The 23429-nt window shown below is 41.9% G+C and overlaps 1 protein-coding gene across 1 annotated transcript in view; it reads right to left on the bottom strand.

The window, feature by feature from the left end:
- The window catches only part of eipr1 (EARP complex and GARP complex interacting protein 1), a 158500-nt gene that overhangs the window by 50433 nt on the left and 84638 nt on the right, over positions 1–23429 (bottom strand). Inside the window, exon 6 of the mRNA XM_061895652.1 lies at positions 14981–15117. Coding sequence (XP_061751636.1) covers positions 14981–15117 — 137 coding nt within the window. The remainder of the gene's footprint in view (positions 1–14980; positions 15118–23429) is intronic.

The following is a 23429-nucleotide window of genomic DNA, read 5'->3' as shown; positions in this document are numbered from 1 at the left end:
TGTCTGCACTTTTTATCACCTTCTAATGTATACAATATACCAAAAAAAGATCCTTGCATTAGAAAAACATTGGTTCATGCAGTTATTTTCAGTGTTCTTTATTAGTTTGTAGTTTGTACAGAATAGGTTTTGTTGAAATGCTATAACTAAATGTTTACCAATGTCATATAATTTAGAAATGAATGGCTCGTTCTTGTTCGGGTCAACAGTATTAAAAACAGAACAGTAGGGAAAGTTGACTGCAAAAATTTAGTCAGTTGTGAGGAGTTTGATTAAAAAGAGACGCATCTAACTATAAAATACATGGTTTACTTGATGGAGTGACTTGTCTTTTGTTGTCTTAATTACCTTTTAAAGTCACAGTGCTTAAAGCTTTTTTGAGGGAGTTGAGAGTGTGCCGTGCAATTGTGTTGACTAATCACAACTCCTTTTGTTGGTGTACATTATGTCCTTAAGAAAATTAAGTGGGGAAGTCCGCTATATGAAACACTACACCGCCAAGGTCTTCTAAGTTGGACTCAATGTACATTTTTATTCATATACTATATAAGGTCATAAATATTTCTTTTAAAAGCAAAAGTATAATGTCTAATGTAGTCAAGGGGACTGGGAGCATATGAAAAGGTTACATATAATTGATTTGACTGAAGCAAGGTTCAAAAGGTCATTCTACAATCAGCTGTAACTTATGGAATGCCATTTCAAAAACAGCAGAAAGGTTTTGCATAATGGTCTTTCTTTTGAGTGGCAAATGGATAGTCCTGATAGGAAACCTATTTGCATAATGCAACTATATTTGAATATATGTAAATGTTATATTATGAAAAGAAGCTTTTTGCACAATGGTTTATAGTGCATGGGTACACCATCATCCAGGCGTATGCAAGTACTGTCAGATGCAGAGAATCGGAGGAGTGGAAACTGTGATTTGGTTTGTGATGTGCATTATGGACTGGAGAATGTTTTAGCTATCTGGAAAAGTTTTACTGCAGTCTTACTTACTTGCAGGGAAGGTGCAGGGAGCCCATGCTTCTTTGTAGCGATGCAACCCTTTTTAATATGCACCCTGCAGTGTAATGTAGGGCTTCAGGCCTGGCATCTAAAACAGTGCTCTGTGTGTGTGTGTGTTTATGGCTGTGGAGGTCTGTTTAAATGTTTGACACTAGTTTAGTACTAACCTTTGATATGATAGAGCAGGGGTGTTTAAACATTTTGACATGAGGGCCACATTGGGTAAAAACAATTTGGCCAGGGGCCGAAAGCTGACTGCATGTAAATTAACAATATATATAGCCAATACATACATACAAAATGTTTAATAATGGATGTATAATTAATAACTACTATTATTGAATATTAAGATCATGTTAAAGTTTGACTCCTACCTTGTTTACTTCTGTGTCTACCTCCTGAAAGTTTTGTGATCCATCAGACATATCAAGCAGCTTAAAAATGCTACAAACGTGGATAAGTGTGGAGAGAGTGTTTTGCCTTTTTCCTATATGCATTGTAATGAATGGGTGAATTGTGTCTGCCTCACAATACGAAGGTCCTGGGTTCGATCCTGCGCTCGGTATCTTTCCGTGTGGAGTTTGCATGTCCTCCCCGTGACTGTGTGGGTTCCCTCCGGGTTCTCCGGCTTCCTCCCACCTCCAAAGACATGCACCTGGGGGTAAGTTGATTGGCAACACTAAATTGGCTCTGGTGTGTGAATGTTGTCTGTCTATCTGTGTTGGCCCTGCGATGAGGTGGCGACTTGTCCAGGGTGTACTCCACCTTCTGCCCGATTGTAGCAGAGATAGGCTCCAGCATCCCCCGCGATCCCGGAGGGAATAAGCGGTAGAAATTGGATGGATGGATGGTTGTTTTTTGCTTGGATTTCTTTTTTTAAATATAGAAAAAAATCAGTGAGCAGGTTGTGTTATGTGTGACCATGTGTGTTTACTTATTGTGTTGGTTACACTTTTTTGCGCTATGAGTAAGGAAAGTTGTTTGAATTGGGTCATATAAGTAAATGATGTGCCGTATACTTATACGCAAAATTCATGGTCATTGACCTGATATACTCACGTTGTTCACAAGATGGCGGCATAATTGTAATAATGAGATTACCGAAAATTTCAAATCATTTTGAAAACACCAAATTCCTTATTAAACATATAACTTCTCGCGAGCCAAACTGAAGACGCTGGCGGACCGCACCTAGCTCACGAGTCGTAGTTTGGATACTTCTGAAATAGGGGATTTCACCAGTCCTAATTTTTCAGTCACCTTCTTGGAACCTCAGTTTACAAACAAAACCACAAACCAGACCAAAAACGTTTTGTTGTACAAACCTTGTCTCAGTGTACAAACGTTGTATCCACTCATTGTGTGCCTCGCAGAAAGTCATGGTGGGAGGGCTGATTGATCTCCGCTGCTCAGTCCGTCAGCAGTGCAGTGAAGTGCTGTGTTAGCTACTGTGCTAAGTGCTACTTTGTGTGCTTTCTTAATAGTTTTTTAGCCTTTTTACAGCATTTTGTAGATATGCTCGCTCAATTTGAGTCCAAAGAAAGCAATGGACAATCAATGTGTGGTTTGACATACCATATTTCCTTGAATTGCCGCCGGGGCGCTAATTAATTTAAAACCTCTTCTCACTCATGCGCTTAACAAAGGTATGCAGTAAAAATTTGAGTGTGATGTAAGCTTGGACCTTAAATCCTAATGGCTAGCTCTTAATCTTCTTCCCTTTATGCAATTTCAAATTACTGGTATTGAAATCAGTCTCCTCCGTTTGGAAAATGATGACACGGGAAGTGTCACTCGTGACGTCATGAGTTTGACCAGGCGGTAATAATAAGCGTGCGCTAAATTTTTGGGAAGTGAGTTTGACCCGGCAGTAATTCAAGGCAGGCGCATACTATATGCCCTGCGGCAATTCAAGGAAATACGGTATTCAGGAAGTATCCACAGCTTGTCGACAATGCCCATTCCCACTTTCTTACGCTGCACACCGAAAAAAATTAACCGACGAGATGGAGTGAATTTTATTTTGTATTCCTAATCACTGTAGCGACCTGGCTATTAATATTAAGGAGCTTTGTGATTTCACACTGTGAGTGCACCACAATGGCTAGTGACAGTGTGTGAGCGTGTCAGTAGGGCGGCTGAAAATGAGGACAGTAAAGCGAGTTGTTGTTGTTTTGACTTCGTTAATGAAGAGACAGTTGATTCATCATGCTCTTGTTATGTTTGTTTAATATATAGCACTGTAAATAATTTTATATAGTGTTCAAAGTGTACAAACCTTTGCTAAAATATGGACTTTTGTCAAGGCTGGAACCCATTTTTTACGTTTACATTGTTTTTACGGACACATCTGCTTCAATATACTGTACAAACTTTTCTATTTAAGAACCGTTTAAAGAACCATTTACATTTGCAAATGAAGGGTCCACTGTATATGCTAAAAATGTATAATAAGTTAGGTAATAAATAAATAAATGGGTTGTACTTGTATAGCGCTTTTCTACCTTCAAGGTACTCAAAGCGCTTTGACATTACTTCCACATTTACCCATTCACACACACATTCACACACTGATGGAGGGAGCTGCCATGCAAGGCGCTAACCAGCACCCATCAGGAGCAAGGGTGAAGTGTCTTGCTCAGGACACAACGGACGTGACGAGGTTGGTACTAGGTGGGATTTGAACCAGGGACCCTCGGGTTGCGCACGGCCACTCTCCCACTGGGCCACGCCGTCCCTAATGACCTCATAAGTTCCAACCATGCTGTAAAACCACAGTTAAGTCAAAGGCTTAAAAACAGGCCACACGGGGTGTGCAAGAGTTCAAGTATCTCAAGTTCGTGTTAGTGATAGGTCATCTGAAGTGGTATGGTCACTCGTCGAACTTTTGAGGTGCATTTACGGTATATAATCTATGTGCCCGTTTGCAAAACATGCTGTGAGTACATCATGTCACGTTATACAGAAAATAAATTGCCCTAATTACAAGTCCACATTTGGCAAATGGCCAAAATATTTGGGGTAGGAAGGTGGTTATGTGGGTGAACCAGATCTTGGACCTTTTAAAATGTGTTGAAATTTCAAAACTGCCTTTTGAACTGTTTTCCATAATCAACATAACACTGCATAGTAAATCAGTACAAACTAAAACAGAATTCATGTTTTTTTTTTTCATTTCATCCCTCCATTTTCTACTGCTTGTCACTTTTGGGGTTGCGAGGGGTCGCCAGAGCCTATCTCAGCTGCATTCGAGCGGTAGGCGGTGTACACCCTGGACAAGTCGCCACCACATCGCAGTTATGTTTGTTTTATTGGGTGTTATCTTTTGTTTTTCTAAGTGTGTCTGGGTGACTATCTATCTGGTGGACAGGGTGCAGAACATATCTTTTTAGGGTGTAGAAAACCAACTAAACCATTGAGGGCAACCATGAGCTATCTAAGACTGAGGATGTGAGTTTGTACTCTCAAACTGTGAAACTAATAGGAACATATACTGAACGTGGACTTGCTCACTGTCTGTTTCACTTAAAGCTGGGTGGAATTCCTGATGAAAGAAGGCGACATGCAGCAATACTGTTAACAAAAATGTGTATGAAAGATTAATGGCATTCAACACAAACAATCAGATTGTAGGACCCACAACTTACTAGAAAGTAAAACCAGGAAATCCTGCGTCAATATGAGATTAGTGATGACAATAATATAGCTGTTTAATGGAATCAGACTTGAAGTTTAATAGTCACATTAAGTCAATAGCATCAGCAGCATTTTACCACAAAACGAAACATTGCCAAAATCAGAGGAATAATGTCTAAATCAGACTTAGAAAGACTAATCCTTGCCTTTGTCTCCAGCAGGTTACACCACAATAATAGCCTTCTCACCAACTCTAAAAGAGCTGTAAAGCAGCTGCAGTTCATCTAAAATGCTGCTGCTCGAGTCTGTCAGAGTCAGTTTGTGACGAAAGAGGCAGGCATTTTGCAGGTAAACATGTTTTAATTAAAATACTAGAACAAGAACAAAAGGGGTACAACAAAAAGCGCGCACTAGGCGGACAACAAAACTAAAATAGCTAGCATGGGGGCTAGAAAACAAAAAGAGCTTAGCATGGAAGCTAGCAAAAACAAAAGGGCCTAGCGTGGAAGCTAGCCGGTAGCGAGCAGGAAAACAGAAGTCGTTACATGTACAATATGAAAAAAAAAAGAAGCAGGGAACAAAAGACAGTAAACTACAAACATATACCGAAATATAGCTTACCGCTACGGTGCAATGACACAGCACGAAACGACACGACAGGAGCTACAATACAGAAGTGACATCGACAAGACAACAATCCAGCATTGACTGGAAGACAAAGCAGGAACAAATAGGATAAAGCTGATTGACACCAGGTGTGGCCAGGTGCCAATCAGCCGCAGCTGAGAGGAAACAAAGCACTCAGGGAGACAAACAGGAAGCTGAACCAAAATAAGAGTGCTGACAGGAACTAAGGACAGGAAATACTAAACACACAGAGGAAAAATTAAAACACAAACAAACTGTCAGTGGCAAGCCTGACTGTTGGATTTACTATGTGTATTTGTTATGTGTATATGTATTTATGGCGGGCTTGCTTGGGAATTTTAAGATGGGCGGGGTTACCACTGTCAGGTGACTACTTGGGTAGCCTTAAAAATGGCGTCATTGTTCGTTTGGTAAAAAACAGCGTGCTTCGTCACCAGCATACCCCACTGGCATGATAATTTTGTTATGTCCGCTTTTCTTGGTTAGATCAGCTGAACTATTGTTTAAATTCCATGCTTGCTCGCTTCATTTCTTTTTTGTTTGTTGTGTGTTCGCTAAGTCCGCGGCACTTGTTGTGCGGCCGGCTGGCTGTTTGACAGCCAGAGCAAACACTCACTGTTTTAGCTTTTGAACGACATCAGCAAAATTATTAAGTTAAAGGGTACAACCACAGTAATGTGCGGATTGAAATCTGTTGTATTAGAGCATGGGCGTCAAACTCTGGCCCGCGGGCCAAATTTGGCCCGCCATGTAATTTATTTTGGCCCTTGAGACAATATTAAATTAACATTAGAGCTGGCCCCTTCGGTATTATACAGCGGCGGTGCTTTCACCGCTAATTCTAATACTTGCCAACCCTCACGATTTTCCCAGGAGACTCCCGAATTTCAGTGACCCCCCCCCCCCCCCGAAAATCTACCGGGGCAACCATTCTCCCGAATTTCTCCCGATTTCCACTCGGACAACAAAATCGGCGGCGTGCCTTAAAGGTACTGCTTTTAGCGTCCTCTACAACCTGTTGTCATGTCCGCTTTTCCGCCATACAATCAGCGTGCCGGCCCAGTCACATAATATATGCGGATTCTACACACACAAGTGAATGCAAGCATACCCAGTCATACAGGTCACACTGAGGGTGGCCTTATAAACAACTTTAACACTGTTACAAATATGCACCACACTGTGAACCTACACAAAACAAGAATGACGAACACATTTCGGGAGGACATCCGCACTGTAACACAACATCAACACTACAGAACAAACACCCAGAACCCCTTGCAGAACTAACTCTTCCGGGACACTACAATATACACCCCCGCTACCAAAAAAACTCGATTTTGCATGTCACTATAAAGTTATATAAGCCTTGCTTGTTCAATATTCAATGCAAAACTTGTTTGGGTCCCTATTAAAAGGTTAAGTTGTTCAACTTTGGCCCACGGCTTTGTTCAGTTTAGAATTTTGGCCCACTCTGTATTTGAGTTTGACACCCCTGTATTAGTGTTGTCACGTTGTGTGTGTCCGGCTGAATTTGAGTGATTGTAGGTTTATTCTTCGGTACGGCTTGAGTTTGAAAATACCGGCACTTTACTTCTTGGTTTGGCTGATGGGATTTGTTGTTCTTTAATGTAGTTCTGCTTATATGTGTAATGTGTGGCTCAAACAGAGCGCCTGTGTTTTATGTTTTTTTTTAGTATGCTTGTCCATGAATCACGGCGACATTATAAATACTTGTGATCACATTTAAAACATTATATGACACAAATTAATGGTGATAATAAAATGTAATGCTAAAATTAATAAGTTAGGATAAAATCACAGTAATTGATAATATGTCATATCATGGTTGACAACAATATGGTTCAGTTGATTAATTCATGTCTATTATTTACATTATGATGATTCAAGATAGATACATTGTTTAGTTGTGTTCATGTTTACTTTTAGGTTATTACCTGCTGCTACTGCTACTGCTGCTGTTGCAGTACCAAATAAAACAAGCAAAAAAGTGCACAGCGAGTAATTCCTTTCATGCTAAGTGACGACCCCTATTCAGAGGGCCAATACGGAAAAAACTGACTTGACTAGAACCATAAATTATGACCATCTTAGTCAAGTTCTTAGGTCACTGTACTGCACTAGCTTCCTGTAGCTCAGTGAATAAACTTTAAAACAGCTTTGCTTTTGTATAAGTATTTTCATGGTCTTGTACCAAAGTACATCTATGACATGTTAGAGACATGAGAACCTTTAGTGTCCAGAGTCAGGACCAAACATGAGGTGGCAGTGTTTTAGTATAAAAACTCCTAAAATTTGGAATAGTATTCCTTAAGATGTTAGGTAAAAAGCAACTTGCAGATATAGAGGATATTAATATTTTGTGTAAATTTGGGCTGGTGGAAATAAAAGTGAATATATTGTACTGTTTAAAAAACAAATAGAGTACAGTAATTTTTTTTTTCATTTTGTCCGACATTGATGGTATACATTATACTTCAGGTATTGAGGTCTATAAATGCAAACCAACAGGTAACATACTAATGTGCTTTTTTACAAGAAAATTATTTATTAATATTTACAATAAGTTCAGTCATAATTTCTTGAACTGATTTACATGCATGCGCTTACTACTTTATCCAATATGACTCTAATTACTGAATACAATGTTTGCATTCTGGATTGAAAGGCTTAACTATCACAGAATTATCCTCCTGCTGGCTGTAGTAGCATGCATTATGATCTTTAAAAATGAGACTGCCACTCTCCTTTTGTGCTCATGTCCAAATCGCCATTGCTGCATCTTTCAAAAGACACAGCGAGGGTAGTACAGCCCAAATGAAGTATGCATGAATTCTTTAATTTGCTACAAGGTGGGGTAAGCACTTTTTCATCCATCCTATTAGGGAACTGCCATACTCATCTTGCAAATACTGCAGAGTGTATGCTTTCCGTGTCTATCTCTCCTTCAACATCGCTCCTCTCAATCTCCTCTGCACGTTGCCGTTAGCATGGTGATCGATAGCAAGATGATTATTACTACTCTACCAGAGCCCCCACATGTACACACTCACACACATACATGTACACACACACACCGAGCGAGAGGTTGCAAGGTGTGCTACTGATAACCTGCAGTTACAAGGTTAGTGTGTCGTGGTACATGTTTGCCATGTCAAACAGGTGCGTTAGTGCTCTAAAGCCATGCATTTTATAATGCACTGCAGACAAAAAAAAACCATCAGGAACAAAACCACAGGACAGGAATGAATCAATCTTACGTTGGGTCAGAGCAAAAAAAGTAATGAGATCTGATAGATTACCCTAAATTGCAGACTATTTGAGATATAAAAGATCCAACAAAAAATCTAATTGCTGTCTAAACTATTTTTTGCAATTATAGAAGCTTATTATACAAATCCTTAGGAAAATTGCAGGGCTGCCCATCAAAGAACACACCAGTCAGGACACTTTTGGGGCCTATTGAAGAAAACTTGTAACATGTTGACAAGGCAAAGTATGAGAAAACACAAGTAAATATAGGCAATTCAAACAGTCTTTAAGAATGGAACCAGCAGCCTCCTGGCTGCCTGATAACAGTTTGGCCATGTTGCTAAGGCGAGACCAAGATTATATAATGTATTAAGGGCAAAATACCACTTGGTTGGACTAAAAAAAGCTTTACGTGTATGTGGAGGTACCCAGCTGACGGGCCGACAGCGGGCTGAGAGAAGTTCCCTGACCATGATGTAGGCCAGGAGGCGGGGCATGCGGCGGCGAGGAGAGGCGTGACGCATGCGGAGCGGCACAAGAGCGGCAATTTGAGTGCGTACAACACACACCTGCTCAGAATCTCTCCATCTGCTGCTAGACCATAGGAGAGGTGAGAGGGGCACGATCGCGGGGAGGACGGAGGAGGAAACCACGGCAAGCAGACAACGAGTTCGACAATCAAGACCCAGAGCGAGATGACGAACCCCCGCAGCGGACACAAGTGCCGGACGCCAAAAGGCGTGCAACGGCGGCAAGCAGATATCAACTGTACACCCTGATGCTTAAATACAGGTGGCTAACAACAAAGGGGTCAGTTCAGTGAAGTCTTTAGATGTACTGTCTACTTGCAGCACTGTAAGATATCAGCTGGTAATTTAAAAAAAAAAAAAACAACCTCCTATGTTCATATGTGACCTGGAAGATGTTATTTTGGATGTCTAATCAAGGTTCAACCTTATCTATGTCATTCTGAGAAGTAGTTTACCCTGCGGGGGAGATTTGGTTTTGGTCTATTTTTTTTGTTAAAGTTACAACTTTTGGAAAAAAAACTAGCCCTGTTATACAAAACATATATGTAAATATACGGCAGAGAGCGCTGGTTCTCTGGAGCATTTGGCCATGCCACTACACTGTTACCATTTGGGTGTCAGGTTTGACCTCCACCTCACTTTTGATTTACATGTCCCATATCTATCCAAAACGTCCTACTTTCATCTGAGAAACATTGCCAAAATGTGCCCCTCTTTTTCCCTCTGTGATGCTGAGAAGCTGGAACACGCCTTTGTGTAATGCGCCCCCTGTCTGGATTCTGAGCAGAAGCCTTCAAAAGTGTCAAAACATTTAGAACAGTGCTGTCAGGGTCCTGACGAGGACACGTAAGTTCGATCACCTAACCCTGTTTCTCCATTAACTCCATTGGCTCCCGATAAATATCCGTATTGAATATAAACTCCTCCTCTCTGAGCTGCCACCTTATCGTGGTAGAGGAGTTTGCGTGTCCCAATGATCCTAGGAGCTATGTTGTCCGGGGGCATAAAGCCCCCTGGTAGGGTCTCCCAAGGCAAACAGGTTCTAGGTGAGGGATCAGACAAAGAGCAGCTCAAAGACCTTTATGAAGAAGAAAAATCATGGACCCAGATTTCCCTCGCCCGGACGAGGGTCACCGGGGCCCCCCTCTGGAGCCAGGCCCGGAAGTGGGGCACGATGGCGAGCGCCTGGTGGCCGGGCCTGTTCCCATGGGGCCCGGCCGGGCACAGCCCGAAGAGGCAACGTGGGTCACCCCTCCAATGGGCTCACCACCCAAAGCAGGGGCCATAGAGGTCGGGTGCATTGTGAGCTGGGCGACAGCCGAAGGCAGGGCACTTGGCGGTCCGATCCTCGGCTACAGAAGCTAGCTCTTGGGACGTGGAACGTCACGTCACTGGGGGGGAAAGAGCCTGAGCTAGTGCGCGAAGTCGAGAAATTCCGGCTGGATATAGTCGGACTCACTTCGACGCACAGCAAAGGGCTCTGGAACCACTTCTCTCGAGAGGGATTGGACCCTCTTCCACTCTGGCGTTGCCGGCAGTGAGAGGCGACGGGCTGGGGTGGCAATTCTTGTTTCCCCCCGGCTCAAAGCCAGTACGTTGGAGTTCAACCCGGTGGACGAAAGGGTAGCCTCCCTCCGCCTTCGGGTGGGGGGACGGGTCCTGACTGTTGTTTGTGCTTATGCACCAAGCAGCAGTTCAGAGTACCCACCCTTTTTGGGAACACTCGAGGGAGTACTGGAAAGTGCTCCCCCGGGTGATTCCCTTGTCCTACTGGGAGACTTCAACGCTCACGTTGGCAACGACAGTGAAACCTGGAGAGGCGTGATTGGGAAGAATGGCCGCCCGGATCTGAACCCGAGTGGTGTTTTGTTATTGGACTTTTGTGCTCGTCACAGTTTGTCCATAACAAACACCATGTTCAAACATAAGGGTGTCCATATGTGCACTTGGCACCAGGACACCCTAGGCCGCAGTTCCATGATCGACTTTGTAGTTGTGTCATCGGATTTGCGGCCTCATGTTTTGGACACTCGGGTGAAGAGAGGGGCGGAGCTTTCTACCGATCACCACCTGGTGGTGAGTTGGCTGCGATGGTGGGGGAGGATGCCGGACAGACCTGGGAGGCCCAAACGCATTGTGAGGGTCTGCTGGGAACGTCTGTCAGAGTCTCCTGTCAGACAAAGTTTCAATTCCCACCTCCGGAAGAACTTTGAACATGTCACGAGGGAGGTGCTGGACATTGAGTCCGAGTGGACCATGTTCCGCACCTCTATTGTCGAGGCGGAAGATCGGAGCTGTGGCCGCAAGGTAGTTGGTGCCTGTCGGGGCGGCAATCCTAAAACCCCTTGGTGGACACCAGCGGTGAGGGATGCCGTCAAGCTGAAGAAGGAGTCCTATCGGGTCCTTTTGGCTCATAGGACTCCGGAGGCAGTGGACAGGTACCGACAGGCCAAGCGGTGTGCAGCTTCAGCGGTCGCGGAGGCAAAAACTCGGACATGGGAGGAGTTCGGGGAAGCCATGGAAAACGACTTCCGGACGGCTTCGAAGCGATTCTGGACCACCGTCCGCCGCCTCAGGAATGGGAAGCAGTGCACTATCAACACCGTGTATGGTGCGGATGGTGTTCTGCTGGCCTCAACTGCGGATGTTGTGGATAGGTGGAAGGAATACTTCGAAGACCTCCTCAATCCCACCAACACGTCTTCCTATGAGGAAGCAGTGCCTGGGGAATCTGTGGTGGACTCTCCTATTTCTGGGGCTGAGGTAGCTGAGGTAGTTAAAAAGCTCCTCGGTGGCAAGGCCCCAGGGGTGGACGAGATCCGCCCGGAGTTCCTTAAGGCTCTGGATGCTGTGGGGCTGTCTTGGTTGACAAGACTTTGCAGCATCGCGTGGACATCGGGGGCGGTACCTCTGGATTGGCAGACCGGGGTGGTGGTTCCTCTCTTTAAGAAGGGGGACCGGAGGGTGTGTTCCAACTATCGTGGGATCACACTCCTCAGCCTTCCCGGTAAGGTTTATTCAGGTGTACTGGAGAGGAGGCTACGTCGGATAGTCGAACCTCGGATTCAGGAGGAACAGTGTGGTTTTCGTCCTGGTCGTGGAACTGTGGACCAGCTCTATACTCTCGGCAGGGTTCTTGAGGGTGCATGGGAGTTTGCCCAACCAGTCTACATGTGCTTTGTGGACTTGGAGAAGGCATTCGACCGTGTCCCTCGGGAAGTCCTGTGGGGAGTGCTCAGAGAGTATGGGGTATCGGACTGTCTTATTGTGGCGGTCCGTTCCCTGTACGATCAGTGCCAGAGCTTGGTCCGCATTGCCGGCAGTAAGTCGAACACATTTCCAGTGAGGGTTGGACTCCGCCAAGGCTGTCCTTTGTCACCGATTTTGTTCATAACTTTTATGGACAGAATTTCTAGGCGCAGTCAAGGCGTTGAGTGGTTCCGGTTTGGTAACCGCAGGATTAGGTCTCTGCTTTTTGCAGATGATGTGGTCCTGATGGCTTCATCTGACCGGGATCTTCAGCTCTCGCTGGATCGGTTCGCAGCCGAGTGTGAAGCGACCGGAATGAGAATCAGCACCTCCAAGTCCGAGTCCATGGTTCTCGCCCGGAAAAGGGTGGAGTGCCATCTCCGGGTTGGGGAGGAGACTCTGCCCCAAGTGGAGGAGTTCAAGTACCTAAGAGTCTTGTTCACGAGTGAGGGAAGAGTGGATCGTGAGATCGACAGGCGGATCGGTGCGGCGTCTTCAGTAATGCGGACGTTGTACCGATCCGTTGTGGTGAAGAAGGAGCTGAGCCGGAAGGCAAAGCTCTCAATTTACCGGTCGATCTACGTTCCCATCCTCACCTATGGTCATGAGCTTTGGGTCATGACCGAAAGGATAAGATCACGGGTACAAGCGGCCGAAATTAGTTTCCTCCGCCGTGTGGCGGGGCTCTCCCTTAGAGATAGGGTGAGAAGCTCTGCCATCCGGGAGGGACTCAAAGTAAAGCCGCTGCTCCTTCACATCGAGAGGAGCCAGATGAGGTGGTTCGGGCATCTGGTCAGGATGCCACCTGAACGCCTCCCTAGGGAGGTGTTTAGGGCACGTCCAACCGGTAGGAGGCCACGGGGAAGACCCAGGACACGTTGGGAAGACTATGTCTCCCGGCTGGCCTGGGAACGCCTCGGGATCCCCCGGGAAGAGCTAGACGAAGTGGCTGGGGAGAGGGAAGTCTGGGTTTCCCTGCTTAGGCTGTTGCCCCCGCGACCCGACCTCGGATAAGCGGAAGATGATGGATGGATGGAATATAAACTCTTCTTTCTGACTGATCATTGCATCCATGGAAATGCTCCACAATACCTGAAAATCCTCAACATAAAGACCACATCCAGACCTCTCCGGTCCACAAACACCTACCGTCTTTTTCAACCAAAACCAAAGGCCTTTTTAGTGACTATTCCGCATCTCTGGAACGTTTGGCCACAAGAAATGTGCTACTAACTGTGGGGTGCTTCAAACAGCACATTAAAAATTTCTGTTCAGGAAACCTACGTTGATCTGCACCACCTTCATTTTATGCATTTTATACTTGTTTTGTAAAGGTTTTATTATATTGTTTTAATGATGACTTGTTTTAACCCTGCTGTAGCACTTTGAAGTTATATACGTAAATGCAAAGTGCATTATTAAAATGCATTGATATTATTATATAATTTCTACAGTAATTACAATTACTATTTTTAAAATAGGAAAGAAAAAATAATGGATTATAAATAAATTGACTAAATAGGCTATTGAATAAGAAATAAATACATGAAATATAAATACAAAACCCCTTCAAGCTTAAAATTCCATGTAGTGTAAGCACATGCTGTTAAAGTATTATTACAAAATAGATTAGTGTCTGGGTCAATAACGGTCTACAAATTGAAGTAGATCAATGATCAATGTGAGCGGTTTCCAATTCCAGATCCTCTCAATCTGCAATATTTTAATCACACTGCATTGTTTTATAATTGTATGTCTTCTTCATTTTTGTTATTTTATACTTAAAAAAATCCAGTTGATATAAATCTATGTCCCAAAAAATAATATAATAAAACAGATAACATGTCCTATTCCTTGACAGCCATGTTAAACAAAGCTAACACGTCAAATCAAAAGGTCCATGCATTTTGGCGTGAGCTTGCACTCAGTTTTGGATGATTCTGTTCACTGGGGGTTTGTAGTCTTGCTACGTTGCAACGTCACCAAGAGGTTTATTTAGACATCAGACATTAACACATCCTCCCGCTTTGCTTTAGGCCGTGAGGAAACACAAAAAAAAGGTAAGATAAAGTATCATTTTCATCCAATCTAAGCATGCACGTTACCCAAGTACTGACATAAATGGTCTAAATCAATCCAAGAGTAATGTTGTGACCAGGTGAATTTATATAATGTTTAAGTAAATGTTCCACCATGTCGTGAAAAAAAATAGCGGGTGCAATTTTAAGATATAGGATAGGATAGGATAGGATAGAACATTGTTATTTATCCCACAATGGGGAAATTACATTGTTGCAGTGCAGGTTTTTACATACAGTAACAAAATTAAAGCGTAATGAAAAACAAAATATATTGTAATAAGTACCACATATTGCTCACTAATATGTACAGAATGGGAATTCCTCCAGAAACCAACATCTTGCAGCCAGACTCAAAAAATGGGTAATAATTGTGACTGCGGGGCAAAATGATGGCAACATATACATGAAGCATATCCAACATACAGTATATTATTTACACAACAATACATTATTTTAAATGTCGATTAAAATCATCATTAGGTCTTTTGTTGGTTTGTTGGAACTAAAGAGTTGTGTCTTAATAGATACTGTATGTCATTCAAAAAAACTTACCTCATGGTGCGAAGGTCCCAAACTCTTATGGCTGTGTCACTGGCAGTGGCAAGCTGGCTGCAGTTATGGTGAGGACTCCACTTGCCAGAAGTGAACTTTAGCTGACCTTTGCCCTCGAGCGTAGCAGTGCTGGAGATCTGCAGAAAACCCCAACCCACCTGATTATTATTTCTAGACAGGCACGGGTAATTATTCTAAACATACAGTATGTGATAAACTCAGCCAATGCTGATTAGGATTTTGCGATATATACCGTAAACCAGGGGTGTCAAACTCAAATACAGAGTGGGCCAAAATTTAAAACTGAACAAAGCCGCGGGCCAAGGTTGAACAATTTAACCTTTTAATAGGGACCCCAAAAAAGTTTTGCATTGAATGTTAAACAAGCAAGGCTTATGTAGCTTTATAGTCACATACAAAATCGAGTTTCAAATTATATTAATGAGTAAAAAATATCAATGGCATATCAAATAAAATGTAAATAAAAATTGGGGATAAATAAAAGGTTTGGTGGTAGCGGGAGTGTATATTGTAGCGTCCCGGAAGAGTTAGTGCTGCAAGGGGTTCTGGGTATTTCTTCTGTTGAGTTTATGTTGTGCTACGGTGCTGATGTTCTCCCGAAATGTGTTCGTCATTCTTGTTTGGTGTGGCTTCACAGTGTGGCGCATATTTGTAAAAGTGCTGATGTTCTCCCGAAATGTGTTTGTCATTCTTGTTTGGTGTGGCTTCACAGTGTGGCGCATATTTGTAAAAGTGTTGAAGTTGTTTATACGGCCACCCTCAGTGTGACCCTTATGGCTGTTGATCAAGTATGCCTTGCATTCACTTGTGTGTGTTAAAGCAGCATATATTATGTGACTGGACTGGCACGAAAAAGCGGACGTGACGACAAGCTGTAGAGGACGCTAAAGGCAGTGCCTTCAAGGCACACCCTCAATATTGTTGTCCGGGTGGAAATCGGGAGAAATTCGGAAGAATGGTTGCCCCGGGAGATTTTCGGGAGGGGCACTGAACTTTGGGAGTCTCCCGGGAAAATCGTGAGGGTTGGCAAGTATGAGTATCAGCGGTGAATGCAGTGTTACAGAGGCATCACCGTTGTATAATACCGGCGGGTCAGTTCTAATCTCAATTTGATATCACCACAGGGGCCTAATGAAATTACACGGCGGGCCAAATTTGGCCCGCGGGCCAGAGTTTGACACCCGTGCCATAAACCATATAAAATATATACATTTGGTAGACAATAGAGCTTTTATTGTTATTGTTATATCGTGATAATACATGTCGATGACACATTCTAGCTGTGTCCCGCAAATTTGACAGCGACAAGATAACCTAATCCTCAACACAATATAGAGGCCTTGCTAGCGGCTAACATACCACCGTAGGGCAAAACCACTTCTCAGTGAGCGATGCTCCCCCTCCGAGTGGCAAATAAACTAAATTTCTTGGACAGACAATAAATATACCTTAACAAGCTGCACTACTCACCGTACGAGGATATGCTAACCACTAAGCTAGAGCTATTGACCGTAAAAACATGTGGGCGGATTGTTAGAAAATCGACAATAACAATACCAAGCATAGTATCAGTATATGGTTGATACTTGAGTGAGTAGATTGATATGTTTTACTATGACACAGTCTTTTTTTGGTAATTTTTGTTATTGTTTACAAACTCAAGAAATAAGTCTCTGCACACAGGTGGGCTTTAAAGGGGAACTGCACGTTTTTTTATACTTTTTATTGTTCAGAATCATTATGAAAGACATGATAACGAATGCATTTAAAAAAAAAAAAAAAAAGCATTCTAACTCGTAAATAAACATACATAAAAGTCCGCTTACAGTAGAGCCCATAAGAGGTCCTTTACTCCACCCCAAAAAAAAAAACCCAAAAACATCCAAAGAGCGCCAACAATACGCCATTTAAATTTTGTGACTTGAATATTAACCATGTATCAGTGATATTGTTATTATAAGCGCTAACACAGACAAACTATTTATAGCGACCCTGTGATCAATATTTACATCATCTAGTGTGTGAATGCTGTCTGTCTATCTGTGTTGGCCCTGTGATGAGATGGCGACTTGTCCAGGGTGTGTCCCGCCTTCCGCCCGAATGCAGCTGATATAGACTCCAGAACACCCCGCTAAAGCAAACGGGACAAGCGGTAGAAATGGATGGACGGATAGTGGTAAAGTGATTCCTCTCATCCTTTGCTTGTGAAACTTTATTGTAAATCATAAATCATGCATCTCATCCGGATAATAGAAGAATCAGGGCCATATTCCGACAAGTTGGTACACTTTGATAGCCTATTTAACCACGATAATGGTGAGAACGACAAGAAAAGATGCTTGGTTCCACCCCTCGTCTCTTTGTGAGGATTACGAGTCGTGCTTTTTCTAAGTGGGAAGCTATGAACATCCTAGCAGTCGTTATCCTAATGACAGCAAACATTGTAGAGTAAGTGATCTTTTACTAAGTTTGTGGGCTCTCTAAGTCTGCTGTGAGTAGAAATCAGTGATGTAGTGGAGAAAAATAAGTGAACGTTGTGATGCGTTTTTGAAACTAATGTGTCGCGTATGCTAAAAATGATAGAAATATGTAAATCCATCCATCTATATTCTAACGCTTATTCCCTTAAATATTAATTACTATTAATGTACCCATTACTACATTGCATATTGACTTACATCATTTATCTAAAACCTTAAAGGAGATGTTTGGATGTTTTTTTAAGGAATAGAATAGAGTAACTCCCATAGGCTCCATTGCAAGCGGAATTTTGATCACATTTATTTACTATTTAGAATGCTTAAAAAAAAACATCTATCACATAATAATTCTATGAACTTGACAGTTTTAAGTGTCATAATCTGCATGACAGATATCTTCCCTGTCACTACTTGTTATTGGATCAACACAAAGTTGTAGCATTGCCCAAAACTAATGTAAAGTAGCTAAACAACAGAAGAAAAATTACTATATTCGTCATAAGTGCTTTAATAGAAGTGTATATAGAAATGTTACAACAGGAAGTAACCACATTTTTACAGTAAATTAGTACACAATAAATGGTCTGTATGTACCGTATATGGAGCTTTATTTTACCTGGAATGATACCCAAAGCACTTTACATTATACATCACATTCACCCATTCACATACTGATGTTAGGAGCTACCATGTTAAGACCTAACCACGATTTATTAGGAGCAGGGGTGAAATGTCTTGCTCAAGGACACAATGGCTGTGACTATGATGGTGGAAGTTGGAGCCAAACCTGGAACCCTCAAGTTGCTGGCACGGCCGCTCTACCATCTGCGATGCCACCCCCATAGATTAATAATAGTTTTAACAAAATAATACAAACGGAAATTGCATATTTTGGAGCCCTTGTAACGAGTTTTGAAATGGTTCTATTATTAGAATGAGAATCAGAAATACTTAAATAATCCTTGAGGGGAAATTAATATCATTAACATAACAAATATTATATCGTGATATATATCGTTATCGGACGAGGTTGCAATAGATATTGCAATATAGATCTTAAGGCAGGGGTTCTAATCTTTTTTGATCTCAGGGCTCAATTTTTCCACTACAGAGGGACCTGGGTCCCTTTCAAATAACACTAATTTAATAATCTTACTCTTGATATTATCATATTCAATAATTAGATTTAACCTACTTAGAGTTTACAACCTTGTCAAATGATATGAAATGATGTGTTAATCACAAATGTGATTATTTATCCAACATGTAAACCTTAGTCTTGGGTCAGGCTGATTAGACAAATAGGTACTAATCAAATATACTGCATAAGAAGGGACTCATAATTAACTGAAAAAAAATTGAAATTATGCTGTGCTGTGGATAAAAAAAAAATACTTTAAAAAATACATTAATGTAGATGATTCTTAATTAAACATAATAATATCAAAGTCCATCAATCCATTGTCTATCGCTTATTCCCTTTGGGACCTTGGGAACGCAGGGGGCGCTGGTGCCTACAATCGGGCGGAAGGCGGGATACACCCTGGACAAGTCGCTACCTCATTGCAGGGCCAATACAGATGGACAGACAACATTCACACTCACATTCACACACTAGGGCCAATTTAGTGTTGCCAATCAACCTATCCCCAGGTGCATGTCTTTGGAAGTGGGAGGAAGCCAGAGTACCAAGAGGGATCCCACGCAGTCACGGGGAGGACATGCAAACTCCACACAGAAAAATCCCGAGCCCGGGATTGAACCCAGGACTACTCAGGACCTTCGTATTGTGAGGCAGACGCAGTAACCTCTCTACCACTGTGCTGCCATGATAAATCAAATTGCATAATATCAATAATCAGTTAATTAATCAAAATCAATAATATCAAAGTGCAAATGAAAAAACAGATTCACCACTCTCATCATAATTTTTGCACTTAAATGAGCCATATGTAAGAATTGCATGTCAAGTCGTTGTTCTTAAACTGTTTGACAATTTGCTCACACATTTGTTCACAAAATAGTGACCATCTCCCCATCCTTGTTTGTGAATAGCTGAGCATTTCATGAAAGCTGCTTTTATACCAAATCATGGCACCCACCTGTTCCCAATTAGCCTGTTCACCTGTGGGATGTTCCAAATAAGTGTTTGATGAGCATTCCTCAACTCTCTCAGTCTTTTTGCCACTAGTGTCAGCTTTTTTGAAACATGTTGCAGGCATTACATTCCAAATGAGCTAATATTTGCAAAAACAAAACGTTTTCTAGTTTGAAAGTTAAGTATCTTGTCTTTGCAGTGTATTCAATTGAATATAGGTTGAAAAGGATTTGCAAATCATTGTATTCTGTTTTTATTTACCATTTACACAACGTGCCAACTTCACTGGTTTTGGGTTTTGTATATAGTTTGTGTCTTCTTCGTTACATTTAACTGAACATCATTATCCAGAACCTTCTGCTGGTCACATTGTGTATCACAGTCAGTTTAACTGCATATCATGACACATAGTAACTTGTATGTCAGTCAAAAGTGCAGATTTTAACCATTGGAATTATTTTTCAATCAATCAATCAATGTTTATTTATATAGCCCTATATCAAAAGTGTCACAAAGGGCTTTTTTATCATTTGAAAACAGCCAGTGGGCTGCTATGAAATTTTTATTATGTTGTACTATGCCCAGGTAGCCCAATTAACTGCTTTTTTTCATGCTGTTTTGCAAGAACCATGTCACGAGACTTTAAACTTGACACCTCATTGGTTGGTTATAAGGTCTTGCTTTTTGAAGCAAATTTTTACGACACTGAATTTTACAGCACTGATTTTTTGACACTGAAATTTTATGGACTGCATTTTTTTCAAGCAAAATGCATTTTTAAAACACAGACTTTTTTTTAATAATAAATTTGTCAGCATATTTTGGTGTAAAAAATCATTTCACAAAATTAATACGCAAACAAAATCAGTTGCATAAATTCAGTGTCAAAACAAAGCTTTTGTGATTAAGACACAAAATAACTCCCATATATAGGGATCTATTCATTGCATACTTTGATTTAATTGCTTGTATCTGCTTTTTGCGGGAATCTCTAGGGCCCTTGCGTACTCGAGAGCAGTGGTCCCCAACCACCGGTCCAGGTGACCAGCACTGGTCCGTGAATCACTCGCTACCGGGCCACAGAGAAACATGAAATCATTTATAAAGGACTGCATTTTCTCTGACTTATCTTTGGCCTGTCCCACTACACACCAATAAGCAGGTTTATAGATGTACAACAAAATTCCTCATAGGAACTTGTTATATTTGCTATAAATGTGTGATATGATACAATGCACATTCATGAAAATATCAAATATAAATGTGACAGATTGTAGCTAAAGGCTGGTTTCCATCTGTATCTAATTGCAAAGGAACAAGTTCCCATTAATTCAGCATTATAGTGACTTGTATTTTTCATGCACTTATTATTGCTGTATTTATCAGCACAAGTGGTGCAAAAAAGGTTGGGGACCACTGTTCTAAAGTTTGTGAGCTGCTTACTGCACAACAGCCAGCTGGGCTTGGTTGACCACCACTGTTTTTCACTTATGGAATTATTGTCTTTGTAAGAGAGTCAACTTACAAAAACAGCATGGGATCAAGTAATTATTTTCCCCATGTGATGTATGAAAAATCAACATCATAATTGTAATGGTGTTGTTTTTTTCTTCTAATTGTGTGGTTACTGATCCTTCTCCTTTCTCTAGTTTTCTCTTCGCCCTCCCTTGCACTGTGGCTGTTGAAGCAGAGATCATTGATCAAGATGTCACCACACAACTCATGGGACCACTGTCATTATTTCACCTCCAGCAGACAGACAGTGTCAATGAGTATGGTAAATGAGTGAGAGTGAGTGAGTGATAAGAAGAATTGGTACAGCTCAGATTGTTATAGAGGAGAAGGAGCTTAGTGGTTTCCTCATAGGATTTGACTGCAAAGCAAACTATATATTGCATCTTATCACGATGCAGCATGCATTCATTTTGTACAGCACTTGTACTGTTCAGGATCACGGGGGGTCTGTCAAATTGAAGGCAAAAAGTGACAACAGTAAGAGCATCTGTCATATGAAACAGGATGTCGATTGCGTCCATCTTGTCTTCTCAAATAATTATGTTTAAAATTCTTGGTTCAGACCAATCTTTTTGTTGCGTAAGAATGGTGTTTTACCTGCTGACACTTCAGCCTTCGTCACAGCTGTCGTAGCTTCCTGGTGTGACGTGTCTAAAAACAGCTAACCAAGTCGGGAAAGATTATTTAGAAAGTGTTTCCTACCCGGTCTGAACACAAGAATATTGAACGGGGCGGTTTAGCTCGGTTGGTAGAGTGGCCGTGCCAGCAACTTGAGGGTTGCAGGTTCGATTCCCGCTTCTGCCAACCTAGTCACTGCCGTTGTGTCCTTGGGCAAGACACTTTACCCACCTGCTCCCAATGCCACCCACACTGGTTTGAATGTAACTTAGATATTGGGTTTCACTATGTAAAGCGCTTTGAGTCACTAGAGAAAAAGCGCTATATAAATATAATTCACTTCACAACACACAAACAGAATGCTAATTAGATATGTCTAGTACACATTAACACAATGGCCTGCCATTACCAAGTGAAAAGCTTTATTGTTGCACATATGGCTAATATATACACTACATGGTTCCAGTGACCTGCAATGAGGTGGCGACTTGTCCAGGGTGTACGCTGCCTTCCCCCCACATAGAATGGTATAGGCTCACATTGAACTTAAGATATATTTAAATTAAATATCATAAGAAATCCTCCGATTACAGAATCAAAACTGACTTAGTACAATAAAGAGGGATACTACAAACCCTGTTTCCATATTCGTTGGGAAATTGTGTTTATTGTAAATATAAACGGAATACAATGATTTGCAAATCCTTTTCAACCCATATTCAGTTGAATATGCTACAAAGACAACATATTTGATGTTCAAACTGATAAACATTTTTTGTTGTTGCAAATAATCATTAACTTTAGAATTTGATGCCAGCAACACGTGAGAAAGATGTTGGGAAAGGTGGCAATAAATACTGATAAAGTTGAGGAATGCTCATCAAACAGTTATTTGGAACATCTGGAGAAATCCCTCCACGTAAGCGGCATGGCCAACATTAAATGACTATGACCTTGGATCCCTACGATGGCACTGTATCAAAAACCAACATCATTCTCTAAAGGTCATCACCACATGGGCTCAGGAATACTTCAGAAAACCACTGTCACTAAATACAGTTTGTCGCTACATCTGTAAGTGCAAGTTGAAGCTCTACTATGCAAAGCGAAAGGCATTTATCAACAACATCCAGAAACGCTGCAGTCTTCTCTGGGCCCGAGATCATCTATGATGGACTGATGCAAATTGGAAAAGTGTTCTGTGGTCTGACGAGTCCACATTTCAAATTGTTTTTGGAAATATTTGACATCGTATCATCCAGACCAAAAGGGGAAGCGAACCATCCAGACTGTTATCGATGCAAAGTTCAAAAGCCAGCATCTTTGATGGTTGTGGGGGTGCACTAGTGCCCAAGGCATGGGTAACTTACATATGTGGGAAGGCACTGTTAATGCTGAAAGGCACATACAGGTTTTGGAACAACATATGCTGCCATCTAAGCGCCGTCTCTTTCGTGGATGGACGCCGCTGGTTATTTCAGCAAGACAATGCCAAGCCACATTCAGCACATGTTACAACACCGTTGCTTCGTAAAAAAAACTTTCCTGGCCCGCCTGCAGTCCAGACCTGTTTCCCATCGAAAATGTGTGGTGCATTATGAAGTGTAAAATACGACAGCGGAGACCCCGGGCTGTTGAACGACTGAAGCTCTACATAAAACAAGAATGGGAAAAAATTCCACTTTCAAAGCTTCAACAATTAGTTTCCTCAGTTCCC

Source organism: Nerophis ophidion, linkage group LG03 (assembly GCF_033978795.1).
Source record: "Nerophis ophidion isolate RoL-2023_Sa linkage group LG03, RoL_Noph_v1.0, whole genome shotgun sequence".
Taxonomy (NCBI): domain Eukaryota; kingdom Metazoa; phylum Chordata; class Actinopteri; order Syngnathiformes; family Syngnathidae; genus Nerophis; species Nerophis ophidion.
The sequence above is the reverse complement of the archived record's forward strand: the minus strand, read 5'-3'. Positions and strand labels throughout refer to the sequence as shown.